General features: G+C 35.4%; 1 protein-coding gene across 1 annotated transcript; it reads right to left on the minus strand.

The window, feature by feature from the left end:
• Positions 1 to 17,912: 17,912 nt before the first annotated feature.
• LOC122282412 (aluminum-activated malate transporter 10-like) lies at positions 17,913 to 20,155 on the minus strand. The gene is made up of 6 exons (XM_043094365.1): positions 19,807 to 20,155; positions 19,378 to 19,518; positions 18,992 to 19,264; positions 18,743 to 18,873; positions 18,501 to 18,644; positions 17,913 to 18,413 (listed from the first exon to the last, which is right to left on the minus strand). Exons 1-6 carry the CDS (start codon positions 20,153 to 20,155, stop codon positions 17,913 to 17,915), a joined length of 1,539 nt encoding a protein of 512 aa, XP_042950299.1.
• Between the last annotated feature and the right edge of the window lie 5,321 nt (positions 20,156 to 25,476).

The following is a 25,476-nucleotide window of genomic DNA, read 5'->3' on the forward strand; positions in this document are numbered from 1 at the left end:
GGGTAAGAGAGTCCTACACTTAACTCTCACTCCAGCCTCATCTCTTCCATATCTTATCCACAAGTATCTCCAGCCACCCCTCCCCACGAAATTATCTTCATTTATGCTTTCCATTGAAAGAATACCAAACACTCTCTCTCGGACAGCTTTTAGGAGTTCTTTTGCACACCCATTTCGAAGCTGTTGTAAGTGTTTTATCATAAAGTCTCCTTCATATAAGTTGTTCCTTTTTGAGTCTAGTTTACATGGATATCTTATTTGCCCCATTTGAAGATCATTTGGTCAGTCAAATATTGTATAAACTATAGAAAGGTCATTCTAGGAGATAAACTGGAGAATATGTTATAGTTTGGAGTTTTTGACCAAGCTAATGGATAGATATTGGTCCGAAATTTTTATGGAGTATTGTTAACATGTATATGTGACTATTGGTTGAGGATTTTTACATGATTAAAAGTTTTGATGAAAGATGTTCTTAGATTTAGAAACTTAGAAACTGGAAGAGGAAAAACAGTTTCTGTTTTGAGAAAGTTTAACTCTTTGGTGGTCTAAACCTATTCTAATGACTTTGATAATTTTATTGGAGGATCCTAAACATCTTATATACATGTTATATTATTATTTTGAAGATATTTGATATTAGTTTCAAAGATATGAAATTTTATGCAAAGAGATATTCAAATAAGTCAAAGTGTGGATATTCTTGGCTAAATTTATGTTTTGGTTAATTTCTAACCATATGATCTTGAATTAGAAGCTTATATATGTTTTAGGACATCTTTTTAAACCATGTGATGGTTTGGTTTGAAGATCATATATTTATAAGTCATAGATCAAGAGATTTATCAAAACTAGTTGAGGAAAAAGTTTCTGTTTTTGGAATAAGTGTAAAACCAAAAACTCCAAATGTTATTTTGTGATTTTGGTGACTTTAGTTTGATGATTTAAAGCATGGTTGATGTTAGGATGATATTATGAATATGTTAGAAGTAAGATTTGATTTTTGAAATTCTTGGAAATGTTTTGATTTAAGGTCAAAACTTGTGATTCAAGTGCTTGGATCTTTTTACAAAAAAGTTTGGTGTTGATTATTAGCTTTTTCTAAATGGATGTTTTAAGTATGGTTTTGAACTTAGGATTGGAAGATGTTTATTGCAAAATTTTGGTTTAAGCATGAGTTTTGAAGTTGGAAGGAATTGCAACAAAAATAAAGGGAAATGGCCTATGGATGTTTCGACCATAGTGTGTTCTTCATAGTTGTGTTTTGTTTTAAATTTTTCTGAGTTGATATTTAAGTTTAGGACAAGATTTACATGAGGAATGTAAATTTTGGAAACTTTTGGAGTTAGTATGCAAAATCCTTAAGTTATGGGTAAAACGGTCATTTTCCCACATGTAGAGAGTAAAATGAAAATTTTACTCTTTAAATTAGTATTTTCCATATTTCAAATTATTAGTGATTTAGTTCTAACTTTTAGAATCACTAATTACAGTTCATCGTGATCGCACTTGAAGTTTTATAAGAAACGCGGAGATCGAGGTAAGTTAGCTTTTAACTTACTAGCAGTCTACTGTGTATGTGTGCTAAGTAAAAGAACTACAGTGTATGTATGTGTGTTATCATATGTGTCATGCCATGTCAAGTTATCATGTAATTGTCTATTATACAGAATTTATTCTGTCATCAATTTTTATCTGTTACATAATATATTCTGTTATGTATTACTGTACATTACAAGTACGTCATGCTAAGTATGTCATCTATTACATGTAAGTCAAGTCATGTAATATTCACTGTTGCAAGTATGTCATGTTAAATATATTGTCTATTATATGTTATGCCATGTTACGAAATGTTTCTATCTCAAGTTGGTCATGTATTCTAAGTTATATTCAATTCACGTTATGTTACGTCAGGACTTCAGTCCTTTCGTATTCCAGTCACATTTCATCTTGAGTACATTATGATGTGTAGAATACATGGGGCCACAACAACTGTGGAGTATGTATTTAACTACAATTGTGATGCGTAAAATACATGGGGCCACAACAACTGTGGAGTATGTATTTTTCATGTTAAGTCAAGTTTGTGTAGAATACATGGGGCCACAACAACTGTGGAGTATGTATTTTTAATGTTAAGTCAAGTTTGTGTAGAATACATGGGGCTACAACAACTGTGGAGTATGTATTTACACATAGAATACATGGGGCCACAACAACTGTGGAGTATGTATTTTTCATGTTAAGTCAAGTTTGTGTAGAATACATGGGGCCACAACAACTGTGGAATATGTATTTTTAATGTTAAGTCAAGTTTGTGTAGAATACATGGGGCCACAACAACTGTGGAGTATGTATTTACACGTAGAATACATGGGGCCACAACAACTGTGGAGTATGTATTTTTCATGTTAATTCAAGTTTCAGAGCAAGTTCATACTAAGTCAAGTTTCAGATCAAATTCATGTCAAGTCAAGTTCAGTTCATGTTTCAATTTAAGTTATGTCAATTATGCTATGTTGTACGCTAAGTTATTCTTTAATCACTTATGAATTTGATTATGCATTTATGCTTTTACTGTCATCTATGCATCATTAGCATGTGTGGAAATTTTTTGTTAACTTACTGAGATTTGTAATCAAATCTCACTGTGGTAGTCCCAACTACCATTCCTCTCGAATGGTAGATCTTGTTACAGGACCTGAAGGAGGATCAGGAGCTGACCAACTAGACACAGTCGATTGAACGACGGTGCGTCGTTAATGTTAATATAGTAGTTAAATTACTACTTATACGATGGAGTTGCATCTCCAGTACTTTTGGATCACAACTATTTTGGAATAGTGTTGTGATCTTAGTTATTCAATGGATCTTTATGTATGAAGTATGTTTTAAGTATTGAGATATTTTCAGTTTGGTGCATAGTATTGCTAAAGAAAAAAATTATCCGCTGCGAATATTGCATAATGTTAGATGCATGTTAGGATTATTGCATCTTATATGTCATGAACGGGGGCAGGTAACCTTGTGTTGCATGTCTCGACGTTTCAAATGTCCGTCTGATCCCAAACGGAATTTGGGGGCGTCACAACATAGACCATAATAATAAGCATTCTTCTGGTATTATAATTATGTTTGACAACAACAACACACCATCAACTGATTTTTTTTTTTCAACCACTTTTGCATTTTTGTTTTTGTTTTTTTCAATTTTCAATTTTAAGTTCATGGTTGAGACGTTTGGCCACTGATTAGTAGTGGCCTGAGCTTATTCTTCCACGTCTTTGTAGGAACCGGCGTCCCCACTGTAACAGCCTGCTAGAAATTTAATTGTGAAATTTCTATTAACTTTAGGAACCTCGTGAAGACCCCATAAATTTTCACGAATCCATTAATCGTATAGGTTTTTGTCTAACTACATAGTTAGTGTTATTATTTACTATGGTATCAGAAGTGTGTTTTTGATTATTGGAGATAGTTAGAAGTATCTCCAGCCACCTCTCCCCACGAAATTATTTTCATTTATACTTTCCATTAAAAGAATATCAAACACTCTCTCTCGGACAGCTTTTAGGAGTTTTTTTGTATACCCATTTCGAAGCTTTTGTAAGTGTTTTATCATAAAGTCTCCTTCATATAAGTTGTTCCTTTTTTAGTCTAGTTTACATGGATATCTTATTTGCCTCATTTGAAGATTATTTGGTCAGTCAAATATTATGTAAACTATAGAAAGGTCATTCTGGGAGATAAACTGGAGAATATGTTATAGTTTGGAGTTTTTGACCAAGCTAATGGATAGATATTGGTCAGAAATTTTTATGGAGTATTGTTAACATGTATATATGACTATTGGTTGAGGATTTTTGCATGATTAAAGGTTTTAATGAAAGAGTTTCTTAGATTTAGAAACTTAGAAACTGAAAGAGGAAAAACAGTTTTTGTTTTGAGAAAGTTTAACTCTTTGGTGGTCTAAACCTATTCTAATGACTTTGATAATTTTATTAGAGGATCCTAAGCATCTTATATACATGTTATATTATTATTTTGAAGATATTTGATGTTAGTTTCAAATATATGAAATTTTATGTAAAGAGATATTCAGATAAGCCAAAGTATGGATGTTCTTGGCTAAATTTATGTTTTGGTTAATTTTTAACCATGTGATCTTGAATTAGAAGTTTATATATGTTTTAGGATATCTTTTTAAACCATGTGATGGTTTGGTTTGAAGATCACATATTTATAAGTCATAGATCAAAAGGTTGATCAAAACAAGTTGGAAACAAAAATCAATAGAAATAGCATATGAGAAATTCGGCCCTATGAAGTTTTAATAGTTGTGATTAGTTTTAAATTTTTCTAAATTGATATTTGAATTGAGGATAAAATTTACATGAGACATGTAAATTTTGGTGACTTTTGGAGTTAGTATGCAAAATCCTTAAGTTATGGGTAAAACGGTCATTTTCCTACATGCAGAGAGTAAAATAGAAATTTTACTCTTTAAGTTAGTATTTTCCATATTTCAAATTATTAGTGATTTAGTTCTAATTTTTAGAATCACTAATTACAGTTCCTCGTGATCGCACTTGAAGTTTTATAAGAAATGCGGAGATCGAGGTAAGTTAGCTTTTAACTTACTAGCAGTCTACTGTGTATGTGTGCTAAGTAAATGAACTACAGTATATGTATGTGTCTTATCATATATGTCATGCCATGCCAAGTTATCACGTAATTGTCTATTATACAGAATTTATTCTGTCATCAATTTTTTATCTGTTACATAATATATTCTGTCATGTATTACTGTACCTTACAAGTACGTCATGCTAAGTATGTCATCTATTACATGTATGTCAAGTCATGTAATATTCACTGTTGCAAGTATGTCATGTTAAATATGTTGTCTATTATATGTTATGCCATGTTACGAAATATTTCTATCTCAAATTGGTCATGTATTTCAAGTTATGTTCAAGTCACGTTATGTTACGTCAGGGCTTCAGTCATTTTGTATTCCAGTCACGTTTCATCTTGATTACTTATGTATGGGGTCACAGCAATTGTGGCGTATACACTACGTGAGACACAGCAATTGTGATACGTAGAATACATGGGGCCACAACAACTGTGGAGTATATATTTAAGCAGTTAAAGAATAAGTTTCCGCAGAATACATGGGGCCACAACAACAGTGGAGTATGTATTTACACGTAGAATACATGGGGCCACAACAACTGTGGAGTATGTATTTTTCATGTTAATTCAAGTTTCAAAGCAAGTTCATGCTAAGTCAAGTTTCAAATCAAGTTCATGTCAAGTCAAGTTCAGTTCATGTTTCAATTTAAGTTATGTCAATTATGCTATGTTGTACGCTAAGTTATGCTTTAATTACTTATGAATTTGATTATGCATTTATGCTTTTACTGTCATCCATGCATTATTAGTTTGTGTGAAAGTTTTTTTATTAACTTACTGAGATTTGTAATCAAATCTCACTTTGGTAGTCCCAACTACCATTCCCCCCGAATGGTAGATCTTGTTACAGGACCTGAAGGAGAATCAGGAGCTGATCAACTAGACACAGTTGACTAAGCGACGGTGCGACATAAATGTTAATATAGTAATTAACGTAAATTACTACTTGTACGATTGAGTTGCATCTCTAGTACTTTTTGGATCATAACCATTTTGGACTAGTATTGTGATCCTAGTTGTTCAATGGATTTTTATGTATGAAGTATGTTTTAAGCATTTGAGATATTATTTCAATTTGGTGCATAGTATTGCTAAAGAAAAAAATTTATCCGCTGTGAATATTGCATATTGTTAGATGCATGTTAGGAATATTGCATCTTATATGTCATGAACGGGGGCAGGTAATCTTGTGTTGCATGTCTTGACGCTTCAAATGTCCGTCCGATCCCAAACGAAATTTGGGGGCGTCACACCCACCATTCCTCTTAGTCTCCACAACTACCAGACCGTCCATTAATTGGTAAACATCCACCTCGATAGCGACGTTACCTTTCTGCCCTTCTAGTTTCACTCCCCATTCCTTCTTACACCTCACCCTTGAGTTATTCTCATTGGCCCTAATGAATTCCTCGACTTTCTCAACGATCTTCTTCGGCGGCTCAGCTGATATGAATCTGTCTCCTTTGTCTGCCGGGTTGCACGAGTCCTTGAACAAGCCGGACAAGTTCTATTGCAGGTTTGGTGCAGCGAGAGGGAGAGAATGAAAGGGAGAGAGGTTTACGTGTGGAGAAAGGAAATAGATGAGAGAGGGATAGGGTGTTTTCGGGTGCAGCTTCCCTTTTTCTAGATGACTTATGTGTTGTGATGTGATTGAGTCGGTACAAAAGTGGGTTTTAAACCCGAAAAATGCTAAACCCAGGCATACTGACAGAAGGCCCCACGGACGACATCTTACGTGGAGTAAAGCACATCGTTTTTTGTTAAATAAAACAGTGCGCTTAGTTGAAACCGAACTACTAATGAATTCCTTCATCCACGTTGAAACGATGCGTTTCACATTTTGCTATAGATTGCTCTAACTACCCCAGCCCTCTCTCTGTTGGCTGCCTTGCCCTCTCCCCATGTGACTCCCCTTCCCATTACAGAACTCTTAACCCTATCTACCTTTCTGATTGTCTGAGGATTTTTTTCCAAGTTTGATTTGGTTCTAGGTAACTCACTACTCCAATCTCAGTCAAGAAATAGACTAATCCTATTCGAATTGGGACTTTTAAAGATATAAAGGTCAAGACTAAAGATTGATGAGAACCCAGTGAAACCCTTCTTGATTTCTTTTCCAAAACCACAATTCCAAGACCAAAACTTAGAGACTAGACAAAACTGCAAAGCTTACCTTATAGGAGTAGGAAAAGAAATGGGGGATAGAGGGGGAGGAATGAGTGCTGTGGTTGGAGGACAATTGAAGACATCTCTTTCTTTCGTCTTTCCAATTCTATCTTTCTTTTCTTTTCTATTTTTTTTCCTTCTTTACAAATTTTGGCCTGATCATTCTTAGAGAGAGTGTGTCTGTTTGTGTGTAGTGTAAAAAGACTTTTATGTAGCCTGTTTAGAAGGTTTGGGTATGGCATGAGAGAGAGAGAGAGAGAGAGAGAGAGAGAGAGAGAGAGAGAGAGAGAGAGAGAGAGAGAGAGAGAGAGAGAGAGAGAGAATGGGGTGGTGAAGAAATACAGGAGATTATGAATGGTGGTTGCTAGCTGCTAGGTTGCAGTTTTTAGCCAGACTACTTTACTTGCTTTGAAAGTTGAAACGGAAATCAGAGGAGAGTTGATATTACCAATAAGATATACATCCAGTTTCATATTCTTTTAAAAATAAAATAAATACACGTTGCCACGTAGCGAGGTTGCACGTATAGGCACAAAATTGTGCCTATACATAGCAGTGCTCTTTAAACCCATCCGGCTTGGAAGCTTTTCCCAAATAAAAAACTCAAATGTTCCACAGCTCTAGTATTGTAAACCCGTTTTAAGTTGGGTCGTCCTATGACTCTACCCAAACAACCAAATTAATTTCCATTATCTCAATGATGCATAGGAAGGAAATACCAAAATAAAATCACCGAATGATACTTTGCTTGGACTCTAGAATATACTAGATCTAAGGGGAAAAAAAAAATCTAAGATTTTGAAAAAAATATCGAGAGGGGAGAAGTTGGGATGTCTAGAGGAGAAAAAATTGATGGCGAGGGACAGTGGTGGACGACGTCGAGGGGAAGGGTGTTAGGGGCCTCGGTCAAGTCTCTAAATACTATGATATCCTTGTCCCGAATCTCCTTAGTTAAGATAATTGAAATTACCATCCTTCTTGCTTGGCCTTGAACAAATCGTGGTAATAATGGGTCCCTAGGTTAATAGAGGTTTGGTTTTTAGTGATGAAATTGTAGTGAATGATAGTGTATTGGGTAATCTAAGATGATGAACTCGTGGACTAGAGTAATGAGGCACATCTTTGATGGCTGCTCTTGGAGCTTGCGCCACTTGTGATGTAATTGGGGTTTGAATGATGAGTGAGGTCAGGGTTTGGATGATGGAATGAGGTTTTCTAAATTTTAGGAGGCAATTTAGCTTAGGTATTTCAGCTATGGTAAGAGGGAATAGATTGATTGAATGAATGAGTAATTCTAAGATGATTCCTAAAATTAAGTGATCAAATATGGTAAGTATGACCAATCACCAAAGATTGGGGGTTATGATATGGAAGGCAAATTGGATTCCTAAAGTTTTGCCCCGAAATGACCTAGCCCAATAGGGAAATCCCAATTCATTGGGCCTTTCTATTTGATTGTATCGAAAGGCCCAAGGGCGTCATATTCTAGGAGCCCAAACTATGTGATTGAATAAATCCTCCTCTATCCGTTGCTATTTGAGGACTCTTTCTCATTCCCCTTCTTCAAACTCCGATTTGTATTGTTCATAGAGAAATCTCTGATCAACAATAGAACAAGATCCATTTTGCATCATATCTAAGGGATTCCTTAGTTCAGGCTGAAGAAGCAATGTTAGAAAAAAAAATCATATATAAATATAAATGATATAAGCCTGGAACGCTCGGAAAATTCTATAAGGTGTTTGAAAATGGTTGAAGTAGTTGAATAGGAGGATCACTATGACTATAGCCCTTGGTAAATTTACCAAAGACAAAAATGATTTATTTGATATTATGGATGACTAGTTACGGAGGGACCGTTTCATTTTTGTAGGTTGGTCCGGTCTATTACTCTTTCCTTGTAAATCCTCTAAACGTAGAGCATGCATGGCCTTGAATCCAAATACATTACCCACAATAGAAGTAAACATGTTAGTAACAGAACCTTCTTCAAAAAGGTCTTAGGCATTCCACGTACAAATACAAGTGATCATTAATTACATATATGTCTAATCATATATGTATTACAAATTACAATAAATAAGGAGGATTTAAAATGCAAGATCTAAAAACACATCTCTCCGTGGCATTGGTAGTAAGTACTTTATGGTTTGGGTCTTTAGCAGGTCTATTGATAGAGATTAATCGTTTATTCCCAGATGCATTGATATTCTCCTTTTTTTAATTCTCATTCTCTACCTACCCACCTGTGTCGGTTTCGGGTACAGGTACCCTTTTGTTGAAGGTCGTTCAAGCTTTTCCTGGGAGTATGGCATGGGTTACTTCAGCGCCGTAGCGCCTGGTACTTGAACATCGGCTCGAGGTATTTTCCCCTTCTTACCCTGAAAAAGCAGGGGCACCTTGCGTCCTTGAACCGATAACTATCTTTCGGCTAACCTAGCCTCCTCCGCCGAATGAGAACTGCACTTTGTGAGATAGCGATCTCATTATCCTTAGGCCCTCTTTCGTCGTCAACTGACAGACGAGAAGGGGAAGGACTACAACTAGCCAGCTGTAACGACTGGGAACTGCTCTTACTAACCACCGGCGAGATGAACTTCAACATTCCCTCTCTCTATGTATTTATAAATATCTATAATTTGAGATGTGCAATTTAGGAATTCTTATATGATAAGTGGAATTTCGGCTAGGACAATAGAAGAATGGAAGAAGGCTTGATTTATGGTAATGCCGAATATGGAAATAAATGGAAGACAATGGTGGGTGTGTAGAGCGTTTGAGAGATGGGAATTGTGCAAGAAAATATATGAACACAATGGAAAATATGAACAGCATGCAAGAAAATATATAACTTGGAGGATAAGTTGATGAACACTCAAGAAATTATGAATGAGCACAAAGAATAACAACTCATATATTGGATATATAATTTACTACCGATTCATGAATTACACGATGATGAAATAAGATAAACTGAACCAACACCTATTCACGAATTGCAAGGTGATGATCCTCTCATTGGAATTCACAAATTGCACCCAAGTAGCCCAAGTACAAAAGCACCAATAGATGATCTCAAAACAATAAGCCGTCCTCAAAGGGAATTGTCCAAAGATTGTTAAATGAAATCCTAATGGTCCTATATATAGAACTTACAAAGTGGAAACCTCCAAAAGATCCATTGGAAAAAATACTTAAAATAATTAAATGAAAATAATAAAATAAGTCTTGCATGGGCCATGATGACCCATGGATGGGCTAGTGCGGTTCTTGGCCCAAGCTAGTGGCTTGGGCATTGCTGCTGGTGGGCACAGCTTGGTGCCGTGTGCTGGTTTTGCATGGTTCAGGCACAGGTTAGTGCTGTGCGCTGGATGGTATGCCTTAACCTCACTTGCAAGGCATGGGCTGGAGCCATGCGCTGGATGACATGCCCGCTGAGGCATGCCACTAGCCTCGCTGCTGCTACTATACGTGTTGGGCATGTCTTAACATGGCTCTAGTGCTGATGGCCAAGCCATGGTCCGTCACAGGCATGCCATGGCATGTCTACTGTGTGCTGCTGAGTATCAAAGGCGATGGCTAGGCCATAGCATGCCTGTTGGGCCGTCTTAGGTGTGTAAATGGGGCTGTCCTAGCATGTTAGGGACAATGTCAATGGGCTATCTTGGCATGTCAGTGACAATATCGATGAGTTATCTTGGCATGTCAATGACAATGTCAGGGGGCTATCTTGGCATGTCAAAGGTAGTGTCGAGGCATGGTCTGAGGTTACTTTCCTTAGGGTTCTGACAAAGGAATAGTGATAGCCACACGACAGGAGAAGAAAGAGAGAGTGTTATGATCCTGAGGATTAAAGGTCTAACCAAATTAGTATTCAACAGTCCTACGACTTTTGGATCAATGGTTGTATCTTTAACAACTGGTATAAGAGCAGGGACCACATCAAGAGTTTAAGTCACGGAGGGGGCGTCCTATAGACTGGATTAGAATCTCTTAGTACTATGCATGAGCATAGTGTTAAGTTATTGAATACTGATAGATGAATGAAGCCGCCAAAAGGGAAATGACAACTACCAGGTCAATGTCGATAGAGTGGGCTGTCGTGGAAGTCGGATTAGGAAGTGTAGTTGAATGTTATGATATTGAGGGTTAAAGATTTAACCAAATTAGTATCTAACAGTTCTAGAACTTTTGGATCTTTAACAAAGAGAGAGAAGCGGTGGGTCTAAGAGTTAGATTGAGAGCGAGTGAGGTCACACGCAGGGGGGACAGTGGTACAGACAATGAGGGCAGGAGCAGTGACAGCTGCATGGCGGGTAGGGCTGTAAACAAACACAGCCGCTCGTGAACAATTCAAGATCGACTCGTATAAATTTGACTCGGATTCTATTCATTTAATAAATGAGTTGTTCGTGAACACTAATTTTAGTTCGAATATTAAACAAGCAAAACTCGTATAATCTCGACTCGATTCGGTTTAGACTCGCGAACAATATTCATATACACTCGATTCAACTCGTTTTGAGCTCGTCACAATACTCGTATATATATACTTACATATATACTTACATATATTCTTTTATTATATATATTTAATATTTTATATGCTATATATCATTTTTGATACTTTGTATAAGTAATATATGTTATTATTTTAAGTTTATGTATAAGTAACATGTTTTATTATTTTACAATAATAATGTATTAAGTTCATAAAAGAATTATTGAGTCAAATATAAAATGTTTATAAAAATAAACAACTCTAATTAATTGCAACACTTTCTTAACTAATCTTATTTTGATTATTTGGCCATATTTAATATTATATCAAGGATAATTGAATACTTTAATAGTAAATTAATAGCTTTATTATGTAATTTTTTAAATGACTTTAATGTATTAGGCATTCTTGATGCCACATGTATTGGAAAGTGACAATGAATCAATGTTATATTGATATTTGATAGACTTATATTTTAAGTATAGTATGTGTATATGACTCATATCAAGTGAAACATCACACGTATATTTTAGTATGTATATGTGGTGCCTCATATCAAGTGAGCTCTAAGCTTTTGAAACTACTCAGTTTATTCTTTTTGTAAGTTTGCTGGAAATTGTAATTGTAATTAGTGATTTACTATTTGAAATTATAATTTATTATTTTTATTATTTTTTAAATTTGCTGAAAATTGTAATTGTAATTAGTGATCTATCATTTGAAATTGTAATTTATTGTGATATGATATCTTAGATGTTGGAATTATTATTTTACCTATTTGTAAGTTGTAATTATATTGTGGCAAGTGATGAATCATTGATTTATGTCTAATAAATATTAAGAGTTCAATTTAATATATATTTTCATATTTCTAGTTAAAATTAATTAAGAGAAATAATCTCATTTATTTATAAAAAATAAATCTCATTTGTACTTCAGCCAACCATTAAAAAAAAAAAAATTGCGGATCAGATTTAAACTGAGCTCGTATCAACTCGAGTATTTTTTATATTCAAGTTCGAGTCGAGTTTGATCATAATTTACATTAGACGAGTCGAGTTCGATAAAAAATTTTCAATATTTTTCGAACTCGAGTCGAATTCAAGCAGATATATATGTTAAACGAGTTTTTGACTCTATGTTCGAATTCGACTCGATTCGATTCATTTGCAGTCCTAATGGCGGGAGAAGAAACAGAGAAAGAACGATGGCACACGGGTCCAAGATGTAGAGTGAAATAGAGAGTGAGTAGCTAGTATAGTCATGCGAAGGAATCCTAAGTTTTAACCAAGCTAAACGGTGACCCTTTTTATTCTAAAAACGACGCCATTTTGATCAAACAAGGCTGGGCTCCTTCGATTTTGGACCTTTGGGCTTCTATGCTCCTTTTTTTTACCCTAAACCTTGTTTTAGGCTTTTCTTTTTTCATAAACCCTAAAGCAAACTCTTTTTTTTTTTAACCGTAAATTTAATTTTAAATTTTGTTTTAAACATAATTTTTTTTTATTTTTTATTTTATAATTTTTTTCAACATCAACCTTAATTGTAATTAGTATTGATTATTAATAATTAGTAATGTACTAGTGTTAATTACCTGTTATTATTTGATAATATTACGTGTTATTAACTTATTATCCTATACTTATTTCTATACTAGTGTCTAACTCATTTCTACACTAAACTTATATTATAGTGTCTAATTACATGCTATTATACTAGTATATATCTAACTTATTTCTATACTAGACTTATACCATAACATGTTATTATACTACTAATTTCTATATTTTATTATGTATGGTAGACTATAGCAATATTATGATGTTTACATGTACTAAACTATTAGTATATTTATATTATAGTATTAATATATTATTTTATAATAATTAATACATACTAGTATAGTATTAATTTAATTATATATCTTTTAGACTTTTTAATACATATTTTTATAACATATGTACAAATCAAAGTCGGAGTCAAATCAGAATGGAATCGGTCAGAACATAACTCTAACTCTTACTAGAATATTGAAAAAAAAAATCCGACTAATCCAAAGTTGAAGATTAATTTCTTCCTTGTATTTTTCTATATATTTGCATTATAAAACAGTGCCTATTTATAGGCGTATGCTATACAAAGTCTAGAATCTTCTAATGTGAGAAAGGTGCAATTTGTTACAAGAGTTTGTTATACAAAGATGCAGTACAGAGGACGCGTGGGGATTGTCGAAGGCCATAAATGGCTTTGTGTAACCTGCGTACATGAGATGGAAATTGTGGATTAGTGAATCCAGGGGGCTGAGACATGAAAACAGTTTCTTGAAGTGGGCCATGCAGAAATGCATTCTGCACGTCGAATTGCCGTATAGGCCAGTGTTTTGAGACTGCCAAAGCAAGTACTAGACGAACTGTCGCGGCTTTAACTACTGGGCTGAAGGTTTCTTCAAAATCTATGCCGGGTTGTTGAAGATATCCTTTTGCGACCAGTCGAGCCTTTCGCCGTTCAATGGAGCCGTCAGCGAACCGTTTGGTTCGGAAAACCCATTTGCAGGTTACTGTATTGGTGGCATGAGAAGCAGGGACGAGAGACCACGTCTGGTTTGCTAGAAGTGCGTTGAATTCACTTGCCATTGCTTCACGCCATTCTTGGTGTTTCTTTGCAACTGTAAAGCAAGATGGAGTTTCAGGAACAGAGTTCATGGCAGAGACATGTGCACGGGGAGGAGGCCATTTGATAGTGCCATCTGTAAACTGTCGAGGTCGGGATGTATTGGTACGTGATCTAGTTAACATTGAGTGTGCATGCTGCTGAGTATCAGACAAAGAGGAGCTCGGTAACGATTGCACTGGAGAGGGAGAGGAAGACGAAGGAGGTGGCGACGTTGGCAATGGAGATGAGGAATTAGAAATAGACGAGGAAGATGGTGACGAGCCCAGAATAGAGGTAGGCAGTGGTGGCGGGGAAATGGATTTTGGAAAAATTGGTAGAGCAACATGCGTGGTAAAAGGAGCAGATTTTGGTTTTTGATTATGGGCAAAGGGGAACTTTGACTCATTAAACTTAACATCCTTTGAGATGTATACTCGGCCCAACTTAAGATTATAGCATATAAAACCTTTGTGACAGGAACTAAGACAAAGGAAAACACATGGGACTGATCGATAAGCAAATTTATTTGCATTGTATGCTTAGGTTAAAGGCCAACATTCAGCACCAAAGACACGTAGACTAGTGTAATCAGGTTGAGTTTTATATAAAAGAAAGTGAGGAGAGGAATTATTGAGAGAAGATGAAGGTAATAGATTAATTAGATACACGGCATGGGTGAAGGCATAAAATTCCAAAACATGAGTGGAAGGGAGGCCTGAGCTAGAAGAGCTAATCCGGTGTCGATGATGTGACGGTGTTTTCTCTCAACGACACCATTTTGAGTGTGTATGTGGGCATGTAACTCGATGTTTAATGCCGCATGAAGCTAAATACTCAGAAAATGGTCTAAACTCGCCCCCCCAGTCTGACTGAAATTGTTTTATTTTGGTGTGAAATTGAAGTTCGACATGAGCTTTAAATTTGACAAACGTATCAAATGCTTGAGACTTAGTTTTAAGAGGAAATAACCATGTGTATCGGGAAAAGTCATCAACAAAGCTAATGTAAAACTTAAAGCCATCATGGGATACATGTGGGGAAGGACCCCATAAATATGAGAAAATAAGCTGAAAAGGTGCTGTGGAGCAATGTATCCGTGAGTGAGCTGGGACTCGATGAAATTTTGCCATTGCACATGCATCACAGAACACAGGTACTAGAGAAGGATCATATGGGAGGTGATGTTGACTGAGTATTGATTTAACAAACTTGATGGATGGATGGCCAAGTCGAGAATGTCAAAGAGGAACTGAAAGTGAACTGGTCTGAGCTGATGGAGGCGAGAACGGAAAGGAGTAGAGACCATTACTTGTTGTTCCTTGAAGGAGGATTGTCCCCGAGTTGCAGTCCTTAATGAGAAAAGAATCAGAGAAGAATTCAAGTGAGACATTATTATCTAGACAGAGTTGCCGAACTGAAATTAAATTTTTTTGAAATGAAGGAACACAGAGTATTTTATTGAGAAGGAAGTGAGAAGTAGAGGAAGAAAGGGAGGCAGAACCAGTGTGAGATATGGGTATAGGAGACCCATTGCCAAAACGCAGCTGTTCATCGCCATGATACTCAGAAGCATGTAAATTCAAGTTTGCTAAATCACTGGTGATGTGATTTGTAGCTGCAGTATCCATATATCAGTTTGTATCTGGAGATTACCTGGAAGAAAAATGTGCTGCAGCTGGTTGTGAGGCTATGCAAGCTTGAATGAGTCGTTGAAAACAGCTGAGTGCAGAGTGACCATGCCGATTGCACACCTAACAGGTCACAGAATTATTAGTGGATGCAGAAAAAGTGCTCCCATTGTTACCTCGTCCTTGCTGAGAGTAGAAACGGCCAGTCCCTCTTCCACAAAAATTACTTCTATTCCCACGGTAACCTCGGCCTCTTGGAGCATTTGGAGATTTTGCAGTGAAATTGGCTGAAGTTTCACCTTGAAAAACTTGAGTGCCCGAGTGGCGAAGCATGCGAGCTTCATGAGCTAAGAGATAGCCGAGTAGTTCTTCAGGTGATATAAGGTCAATACGGGTAGTGACTGATGATACAATAGCATCATAGTCACTTCCAAGACCAGCAAGCAGGTATGGTACGAAATCAGAGGGTTGAAGTGGTCGGCCTGCAGCTGCCAAGGTATCAGCTAGAGTTTTGGCTCTGCGAAAATAAGTGGAAATGGAATCAGAACCCTTTTTGAGGGAGGCTAGTTGATACTGAGTTTGTAGGACCCGAGCTTGAGAAACAGATGAAAAAGAGGACTCCAGCGAGAGCCACACGGCTCGAGCAGTGTTGCAACCAACTACTTGGGCAATAAGAGTCTCTGAGAGGGACGAAATGAGAACAGACATGACCATTTGGTCATATTCAAGCCATGAGTCATAGGCTGGGTTTGGGGTAGAATCGGAGAGTATGGGTTTTGGAGAAGGGCAGGAACCATCTACATATTTGTAGAGACGCTGCCCACGAAGATACGGGGCTAGTTGTGCCTTCCATAAGAGGTAGTTTTCTGGGGTGAGTTTTATTGAGATGACATGGGACAAATTTGGATAGGGAAGAGCAAGAGAGGAGGAAGGAGAAGCAGCCATGGACGTTGGTCCTATGGTGCTCTGATACCAAGTTGAAGATTAATTTCTTCCTTGTATTTTTCTATATATTTGCATTATAAAACAGTGCCTATTTATAGGCGTATGCTATACAAAGTCTAGAATCTTCTAATGTGAGAAAGGTGCAATTTGTTACAAGAGTTTGTTATACAAAGATGCAGTACAGAGGATGCGTGAAGACGTGTTTGCTGATTTACGTAATTGCACTAGACGTCTGGTGCTGTAGTGGTGCGGTGACTGTTCTGTCCTTAACATCCGATGGCGCGAAATTGGAGCGGAGTCAAATTTTAGAATTTTTTGAACAGCCCTAGTTGGCATCGAAGATAATGCAAAGGAAAATTCTACTCTAGCCATTGGAACGAATGAAAATTGGGTATAATAAAGGCAAAGAACGTGACACAGTCTTGGAAATTAAAGTGCTAGTTTAATGGGATGCAAAATGAAAATTTCTTGCTAGTTTGAAGGTGCATGCATGCATCGTGTCAGTTTTATGAGTTTGAGGTACAAAGTGTATAACGTGGAAAGTGTATTGTCCTCTTATATCTTAATTTGTTCGTACATATATATAGGAGTCTGATGGAGTATGGCTGCTCTTCTTCTGCCAGCTCCATTAATATTTCACATGAGAAAAATGTATACATGATCACAACAAACAATTTAGTATATTGAATTCTGCCTCTCGTTATATAGAATCTAAGTACACTTGTTTGCAAAAGGTGGAAGAACTTATGAACTTTTTTATTATCTTATTAATAAGAGTAGTGGTAGAGCCACCGAGAGTGCAGCTCCCAACAATTAATGCCCACGAGAAGGCTAAATGCCTCTTTTTATTTTTTGTATCCTTTGTTTCATGTATTTTTTTTTTATATTCTTAAATATTTTTAAAAGAAAAAAAATTTACAATATTGTTAAAAAATATTTATTTAATCACTGAAAAAAAATATAGATAGAAATGCTCGACACCCAAAATGGACCCAAGCATTTCTCTATTAATAATTATTAACAGTAATCTGCAGGTAAATTGTCACCGTATCGTCCCTAATTGCAATGACTTTACAATCTGGCCGGCCCTTAGCTCCGGTCACTTGTTACGGCCCTCTCAACAATTATATACCGCACGGCCACCCGCTCATGATTTCTTAATTCCTACGTGCAATTAATACTTATGTATATATACTGAGCCGAGAAAAGATGATAGTGGGTCCGATATATATGTATTATATTCGATCCCTACCTTAATTAATTTTCTTCTTACAATCAGTACTTGCAAGGCTTATTTTAGTAACTTTAATTATAGGCACTCAGATCCGTTGAATCGTGTTCATGGTTTCCGTATCTTTCTGTTCATGACCGCTTGGTAAAAAATGGTTACTCGGCTGAATTTTTGGGCACTTGCCATTGCCTGCAGGCGAGAATTCAGACAAGTTTGACAGCTCTTCAACAGCCTCGACGATGTCACTGATCCGTGCGGCAATTTCAATCAATAAAGAAGCTTGTGTTACCAGTGGAATAATCTCCATCAGTGGCATTGTGGCCACTACTGTTACTGAGGCTGCCTCTATTTTCTTGTTTTCTGGAATTTCAGCTTCCATGTTTGATGGGGGACTGAATAACTCAGGAAGGGATTTTAAGTCAGTTTGGAGCTCTTGAACTGCGCTGTTCAAGTCTCCAACCAAGTAATGGATGTTAGAGGATTTCTTCATGGTCTTGATAGTCATTGCTAGCTCTCTTATGACACTTGAAGAGTTGGTGCTTACTTTCAAAGAATTTTTGCTGATATGCTTCTTTATATACTCTGGGGCCTGTTGGAGTTTTGCATTAGTGATTCTCTACATGCATCCGTGCAGAATAATATTATATAGGATTGCTGGAACTTGGGTTGTAAATACCTGATTTTCCGAATTGATGCAACCATTGAGAGCCTCTATGCAATAGGCACAGCTTCGCATTGATGCCCCAATTTTGATGTACTGTCTCCATGGATGCCGAAAGTAGAAGCGGCCATGGGGTGGCTCCCATCTAGCAAGATTAGCCTATGAAAAGCAATGCTCATTAATGATTTTAGTGAAAGATCGATCGATCATAAAACAAAGTTCAAAACATGAATATTTTGCATGGTCCTGTCAAATACCATAGATTCTTCTGCTGCCTTCGAACTTAGAACACATTTATAACCTTGCAGTTTCTTCTGACATTCCTTATCATAATCATTACCATCAGCAAGGCTGCAGCCACCATCTTGAAAGTATTCGGATACACAAGCTGAATATTGTCGTAAAAATAGGCTATGATCAACAAGAAGTGACATGAATATTATCACAAAAAAAAACAAAAAACAAAAAAACAAAAAACAAAAGAAGGTATTTGACAAAGTACTCACCACCTAGGGAATCAGAAAGCTTGTCCATGTTACGAGTTATTAGAGTATAGAGCTCTTGACCAGCCCAAATGGGGCAAACCAGCATGCTTACGATAATGCACAATGAAGTGCCAATAATGATTGTGGACATTCTTTGATGTGCCAGATCAAACAATCTATCCACCCGATAACCTGATACTGAAACAAGGCTAAAGGTAAGGATGAAGATCAAGGCACCATAATCAAACCGGGCTTTCACCGAAGGAATGAATCTTGAGAAGGTCGCTGCAGAAGCTGAAGAAAAGATCGATGAATAATCACCAGTCAGCTAACTTATCTAGATTCATGCATGCAGCAAGAAGAACCCAATATTCACGGTGATCAACTTTAATTAATTACGTACAGACCTAGTAGGAAAACTGAGACTCCAACAATTACAGGTTCAAATCTCTCTCCCGATTGACTAGCAACCCAATGAACACCAATTGCAAGAAATCCAGCAAGACAGGTCCCGAACACTCTGTTCAAACATTTATAAAGTGTTGCACCTGTATTTCATTGAGGCAAAGTCAATAAACTGCTACGCTAGTCAAGCAAGACGTTGCTTTTGTACAGTGAGTGAATTTTAAGCACACAAATCTGCGAGGAAACCAATATCTTTTATGCTCATCAAAAATCTTTTTATTTTCTGAATTTGAGAGTCTTAAAATGGAAGAAATTAGATAAACATAAAAAGTGAGCGCGCTCTACAGTATCAAATGAAGAATATATACTATAAGATCCATTGCATATATCTCTATGTGTGGGTGACTCTTTTAAGGGTTGTGAGTATTTACCCACAGTGTTCTCAAACACAACCACGACAGTCAGGATTGCCCACATAGCATTTCCTCCAACACCTTCGTACAGAGGCCTCGTATAGTAAAATAGCGAGACAACGGTGAGTGCCATCCCCACTTTTAGACAATGGATCACTTTTCTGGGATCTTCTACACCTAAGTCCCACGCTTTCTGAGAAAACTTGCACACTTTAAAAGCCAAACCCACAATAAAAAGTTTTAGATCACCAAACAAGAAATTGCTGCAGGCTGCAGGCTTTGCCTCCGGAACCAAAGTCTGTGATGAGCCATCGGCCACTTTTATCCTCCACTCCACTCCATTGTTTACTTCTTTCTCAGGAGCCATCCTTATGTTAGCTTCGAGAAGAAAGAAGAAAACTTGATTGCTTAGATATGCTGATCAAGTCACGCAACAGATCAAGCTCTGGGATGGTGAGAAAAGGTAGCCAAGAACGGTAATGGCATGCAATACATGGACGATCGATGGAGCTGGCTTGGTGACTATTGAAGTATTTATACAAAAGATCGAAGTATTTAACATTTCTTACTGCAATGAAAAATCGGAGTATATAATATTACCTATGACGTGAGGATACTTTTGCTTTTTTCTGCGTGAGGATACTTTTGCTTTTTCTGTTGTTTTTTTTAGGCCAATCGACATTGCATGCATGGAGATATAATGGTCAATTTCTTATAATTTTGAGGTAGGCCGTTAAGGTGGGAACGTTGGACTTCTCCCTCTTCCCCCCGCATAATATCTATTGTCGTATCAAGATTCAAGACAGCCTAATAGTACAAGTGACAAATATTGAGAAGTATCGTGAATACTAAAAATACCTGAGCTACTTTCAGCGGTTTGGAGAATCTCATCTTAATTCATCTCATCTAATTATTACAAATTTATCAAATTTCACACAAATAAAATAAATAATTCAATTTTTTTAAATCCTAAAACAATAATAATATTAAAAAAATAATATTTTAGCAATATTTTATTTAACTTTCAACTTTCATCTCAACTCACTATCCAAACTGGCCTCCTCATATATATATATATATATATATATACATACATATATATATGTACCATGCATGCACTACTATTTTGCAAATCTTTATTTTTGTTAAAAACCTCTAATTAAGCATGAAAAGCAACATTTGATGAATGCAAGAGCAAATCACTTGCGCATCAAATTCAAATCATGATGATCACTAGCTAATACAAGCATGAGGCCAGGAACAAATATTACATGGTTGTTTCATATTATTAAGTCCATATATGGTACTGTCAGATGGCCTTTGAGGACCTTGCTTTCAGGAATGGAAATGAGACATGCAACATCAGATTTCACTTCTGCATGCTAGCCCTACTGATCAGTTCTTCCCCAAAGCTAGGTCAAATTTGGATGGTCCTCTTTAAACTTATTACAGTACGTCTCATCAATTGTACATTCTTTTATTTCCTGCATTCTCATTGTTGCAATTAATTAGTATTTCCATTCAATTTCTTTAACAATATATAGTTGCCTGATCATTTCCAAACTTTGTATATAATAATAGAGTACGGCCACACTCTGTTCATATGTTAAACCCTTATTCCTCCTTTCTTCTAATTAGTGGATATTCGATTGGATTCCTCTCTCATCTGTCTCCCATGAATATGAATATTTATGCAGATAACTATAGCTAGTACTGCAAGATGATCTAGCTAGAAACTTTAATATTGCATGCATGCATCACTTTATAATGAGAAAGCGGAAAGATCAATCCAACAAAGTGGACGGCCTCATCCTTTCCCAAGCTGGCAAATTAGGTCACGAATAATTCATCTTTAATTAACAAAAGTCAGTAGTGCAATAAGGCTTTGGTCAGCTTCTGTTAATTTGTCTTTAATGGAGAGAGCACTTATCTCCTTATAATATGATATGCAGTATTAATGCTATCTAGAGCCTTTCCCCACAGCCGCACACTCTTGAAAGGCCAACACAACTATCAAAAAGCAGCCGCACATTCCCTGTCATCATCTGTCTAAACAATATCATGATAATCAAATGCTTAATTATAAACATTTACTTCCAAATTAAAGCTTTAAATCAAGTAAATATATTATCAGCAGGCACGGGGTAGCTAGGCACATTCACTTTTGTATAATCTCATGTATATCTATCAAAGAGATTATATATATATATATATACACACATACGTAGGTAACAGTACTTGTGATTATTTTAAAACTTGATTTGATTCATCCGCACTGCAGACATTAATATTGTATAGTACTACCCGGCCAAAGTAAACCCAAACGTGGAGCAAGCACCACCACGTACATGCGGCCATAAGGATCGATGGCATCATAGGTTAACAGATGAAATCCCAAAGAAATTAAAGGAAACTAATGAATTACGTACTCATTGCCTAACTTTGTGTTTTTTTATATTTATGAAAAGAAGTATGTACGTATGTACCTAATAAGTACTGCATGCTTAACCTAATGCATGCCAACTCTAGTGCATGATGACATGAGCTTATATATAATTTATTTAATGCAGTATCTATAACAGTGTCGCAAACCGATCAGGCGTGACAGATAATAATTAAGATATTGTTAGGCAACATGCAAGTTGGTTATAAAATACACCGTGATTGTGAAATTTTGTTAAACACGGAGTTCTTATAAATTGTATATCAATATTGTAGATGATTAATGGGTATTATATTATTTTATTGGCATTTTGTTTTTTTTTTTCTTTAATATATAGTAAACTTTCGTTAATGCTAGCTAGCTATCATAACAATATATGAAAATATTGTCTCGTTATTTTTTTTTTTAATAAAGGAAAAATATAATTGTTCCAAACAAATAACAGCAAGTACTGCATATTAAGGCTCCCAAAAGTTGGGTTAAATACTATAGTAGTTCTAATAATTTGGATTTTGGACAAATTGGTTATTATACTCTAACTAGCTAGATAGAGTATTTGGTTACACAATTCAGATGAGATGAGATATTTGTTAAAAGTTGAATAAAATATTATTATAATATAATTTTTTAATATTAGTTTTGTTTTGAAATTTGAAAAATATTGAATTGTTTATTATATTTTATATGAAAATTTGGAAAAGTTGTAATGATTATATGAGATGAGATAATTTGATTTTATGTAACCAAACTAGCCCTTAATCTTTGCCATCATCCTATATATACCATCACCGTATGTTATTTTCACTAAGAGAAATGCTTTAGATATAAAAAGATTCCACAAAAATAAACTTAGGCCTGGTTTGGTTAGCCAATACAAATGAAAACATCTCATCTGGAGTTGCACCGTACAGTAGTTTTAGCCATCCAAACACAGTATTTCATCTCTTAAGTTTTGAAAACATCCATTTAAATAAACAATGAAAACTGACATGAACAGTACATGAACAATGCCAACCTGACGTGATCAGTGCATGAACAATGCATGGATAGTGTAATTCTGACATGAACAGTACATTAACGGTGATAATTCGGATACTCTACAAAACAGTAGGACCCACACCTTTTTCAAATCTCAAAAATTAAAAACTATCTCATCTTATCTCAATATCCAAACACAAATTTTTTTAACAAGCTATTATATCTCATCTTAACTCAAAAACTTTTACTACTATTCAAAATATTTCATCTCATTAGAATTGTGTATCCAAACGAGACCTTACAAACTGACGTGACTTAATGTGGCACGTTAGATTGTGAAGTTACTTTTTTGTAAAATAAATATTGTTGAACTCAAAGTTTCAAGTTTTGTATAATTATATATCTAGACATAGATTTTGATGATAACAAATGAATTCAAAAAATAAATGAGTCACAAGCTCAAGTCTTTTATACAATGGAGTCAAGCACATCAAGGAAACAAGTATAAGCAAGAAGGGAACAAGTTCACATTAAAATCATGGAGTAATATTGTAAATCTCTTAAATTCAAATTTAGGATTAAGACTCAAAATTAATATTTTATCATAAAGCATTAAAATACATTTTCCACATGTGTATGAATATTTTGAAAATTAAATTTGAAAATTTTGAAATATGATTGATTGTCATCTTTCACATATGCATTACATGATTAAAAGTTTGAACTTTGAAAATATTAAAGATGATTGATTGTCATCTTTCACATGTGCATGTTTTATTTGAATATTTTCAAAAGTGATTGATGCTTTTTTTTACTTATGCAAAAGGTAGATGTTTTTGTTTGAAAAATTTGAAAAGTACAGTGTGCTCCTTTTGTCATATGCAAAAAGTAAAAAGATTAGGTTTGAAAATTTTGAAAAGTAAAGTGTGCACTTTTTGTCATATGCAAAAAGTAAAAAGATTAGGTTTGAAATATTTGAAAAGTAAAGTGTGCTCTTTTTTTCATATAACAAAAGTAAAAGATTAGGTTTGAAATTTTTGAAAAATAAATGATGTTGTTTTTGACAATTGAAAAAGAAGAATCTTGTATTTGAATTTTTTGAAAAAGTGAATGATGTTGTTTTTGACATGTGAATCTTTTTAAATTTGAATATGAAGTCTCATATGCCTATAAATAGATCATTTAAGAGTTTCACATTTACAACACTAAGAGCATACAACATTCATTCAAAGTTTTCATTCTCTCTTCTCTAAGTATTGAGTCTTAATTCTTGTTCATTTTGAGAGAAATATAGTTTGCGATGTATTGTTCTTATTTCACTAATTGAAGAGTTTTTTCTGATAGCCTACCCACTATCAGCTCTTATATCAGTAAAAGTGTGTGTATAACCCTTGTGCGTATAGAAAATATTCTACACAGGAAATAGTTGAATCACCACGTGTAAGGTGATTACAAGTGTAGAGGGTGTTCTACAAGGATCCTTTGTAGCGGTGTTGTTCAAAGGTGTAATAGGTTTCTATCTCCATCTGAGCGAGGTTGAATAGTGAATTTGGAAATTATCAAGGGGTAGCTTGAGGCGAGGACGTAGGAAGTGAGGCCGAACCTCGTTAACATACTGAGTTTGCTTCTCTTTTACCCTTACTCTTTATATTTATTACTGTTTCGTAGTTTTTTTATATTTTATATTGTATATTTGATTTATAATTATTATTTTTTTAAATACAACTCACCCTCTTGTGTTAGTCATTTGGGTAACAATTGGTATCAGAACTAAGAGCTCTGTTATAAGATTAACTATCTTTTGAGTTAAGATCTTATGGCTAACATTGCAGCTTCATTTAGTGAAGATCAATCTAACAATCGGCCTCCACTCTTTTGTGGAGACAATTACTTATTCTGGAAAGTTAGAATGAGAATATTCCTTCAGGCTCAAGGTCGAGAAATCTGAAAATGCATTGTAAACAAATCTTATATTCCAACAAAAGTGGTTGATGGAATAAAGGTCAAAAAGGAAGAATAAGAGTTTGATCATGAAGACGATAGACTTTATACTTTGAATTTAACTGCTATGAATTTATTATTTAATGCTCTCAAAGGAAATGAGTTTAATAGAATAATGACTTGCACTACAGCAAAAGAAATTTGAAATAACTTGAAAGTTACTTATGAAGGAATTTCGCAAGTCAAGGAATTAAAAATTTATATTTACTCATGAATATGAAGTGTTTAAGATGAATGATGATGAATCTATTTCTAGTATGCACACT

This window comes from Carya illinoinensis, chromosome 11, assembly GCF_018687715.1.
Source record: "Carya illinoinensis cultivar Pawnee chromosome 11, C.illinoinensisPawnee_v1, whole genome shotgun sequence".
Taxonomy (NCBI): domain Eukaryota; kingdom Viridiplantae; phylum Streptophyta; class Magnoliopsida; order Fagales; family Juglandaceae; genus Carya; species Carya illinoinensis.

Coding starts and splice junctions, on each gene's coding strand:
- LOC122282412 (XM_043094365.1), bottom strand. CDS start 20,155: ATGGCTCCTGAGAAAGAAGTAAACAATGGAGTGGAGTGGAGGATAAAA. Junction 18,874..18,991: donor GCTTTCTGATTCCCTAGGTG/GTGAGTACTTTG, acceptor GACAATATTCAG/CTTGTGTATCCGAATACTTT. Junction 18,645..18,742: donor AGGCAGCAGAAGAATCTATG/GTATTTGACAGG, acceptor TGCTTTTCATAG/GCTAATCTTGCTAGATGGGA.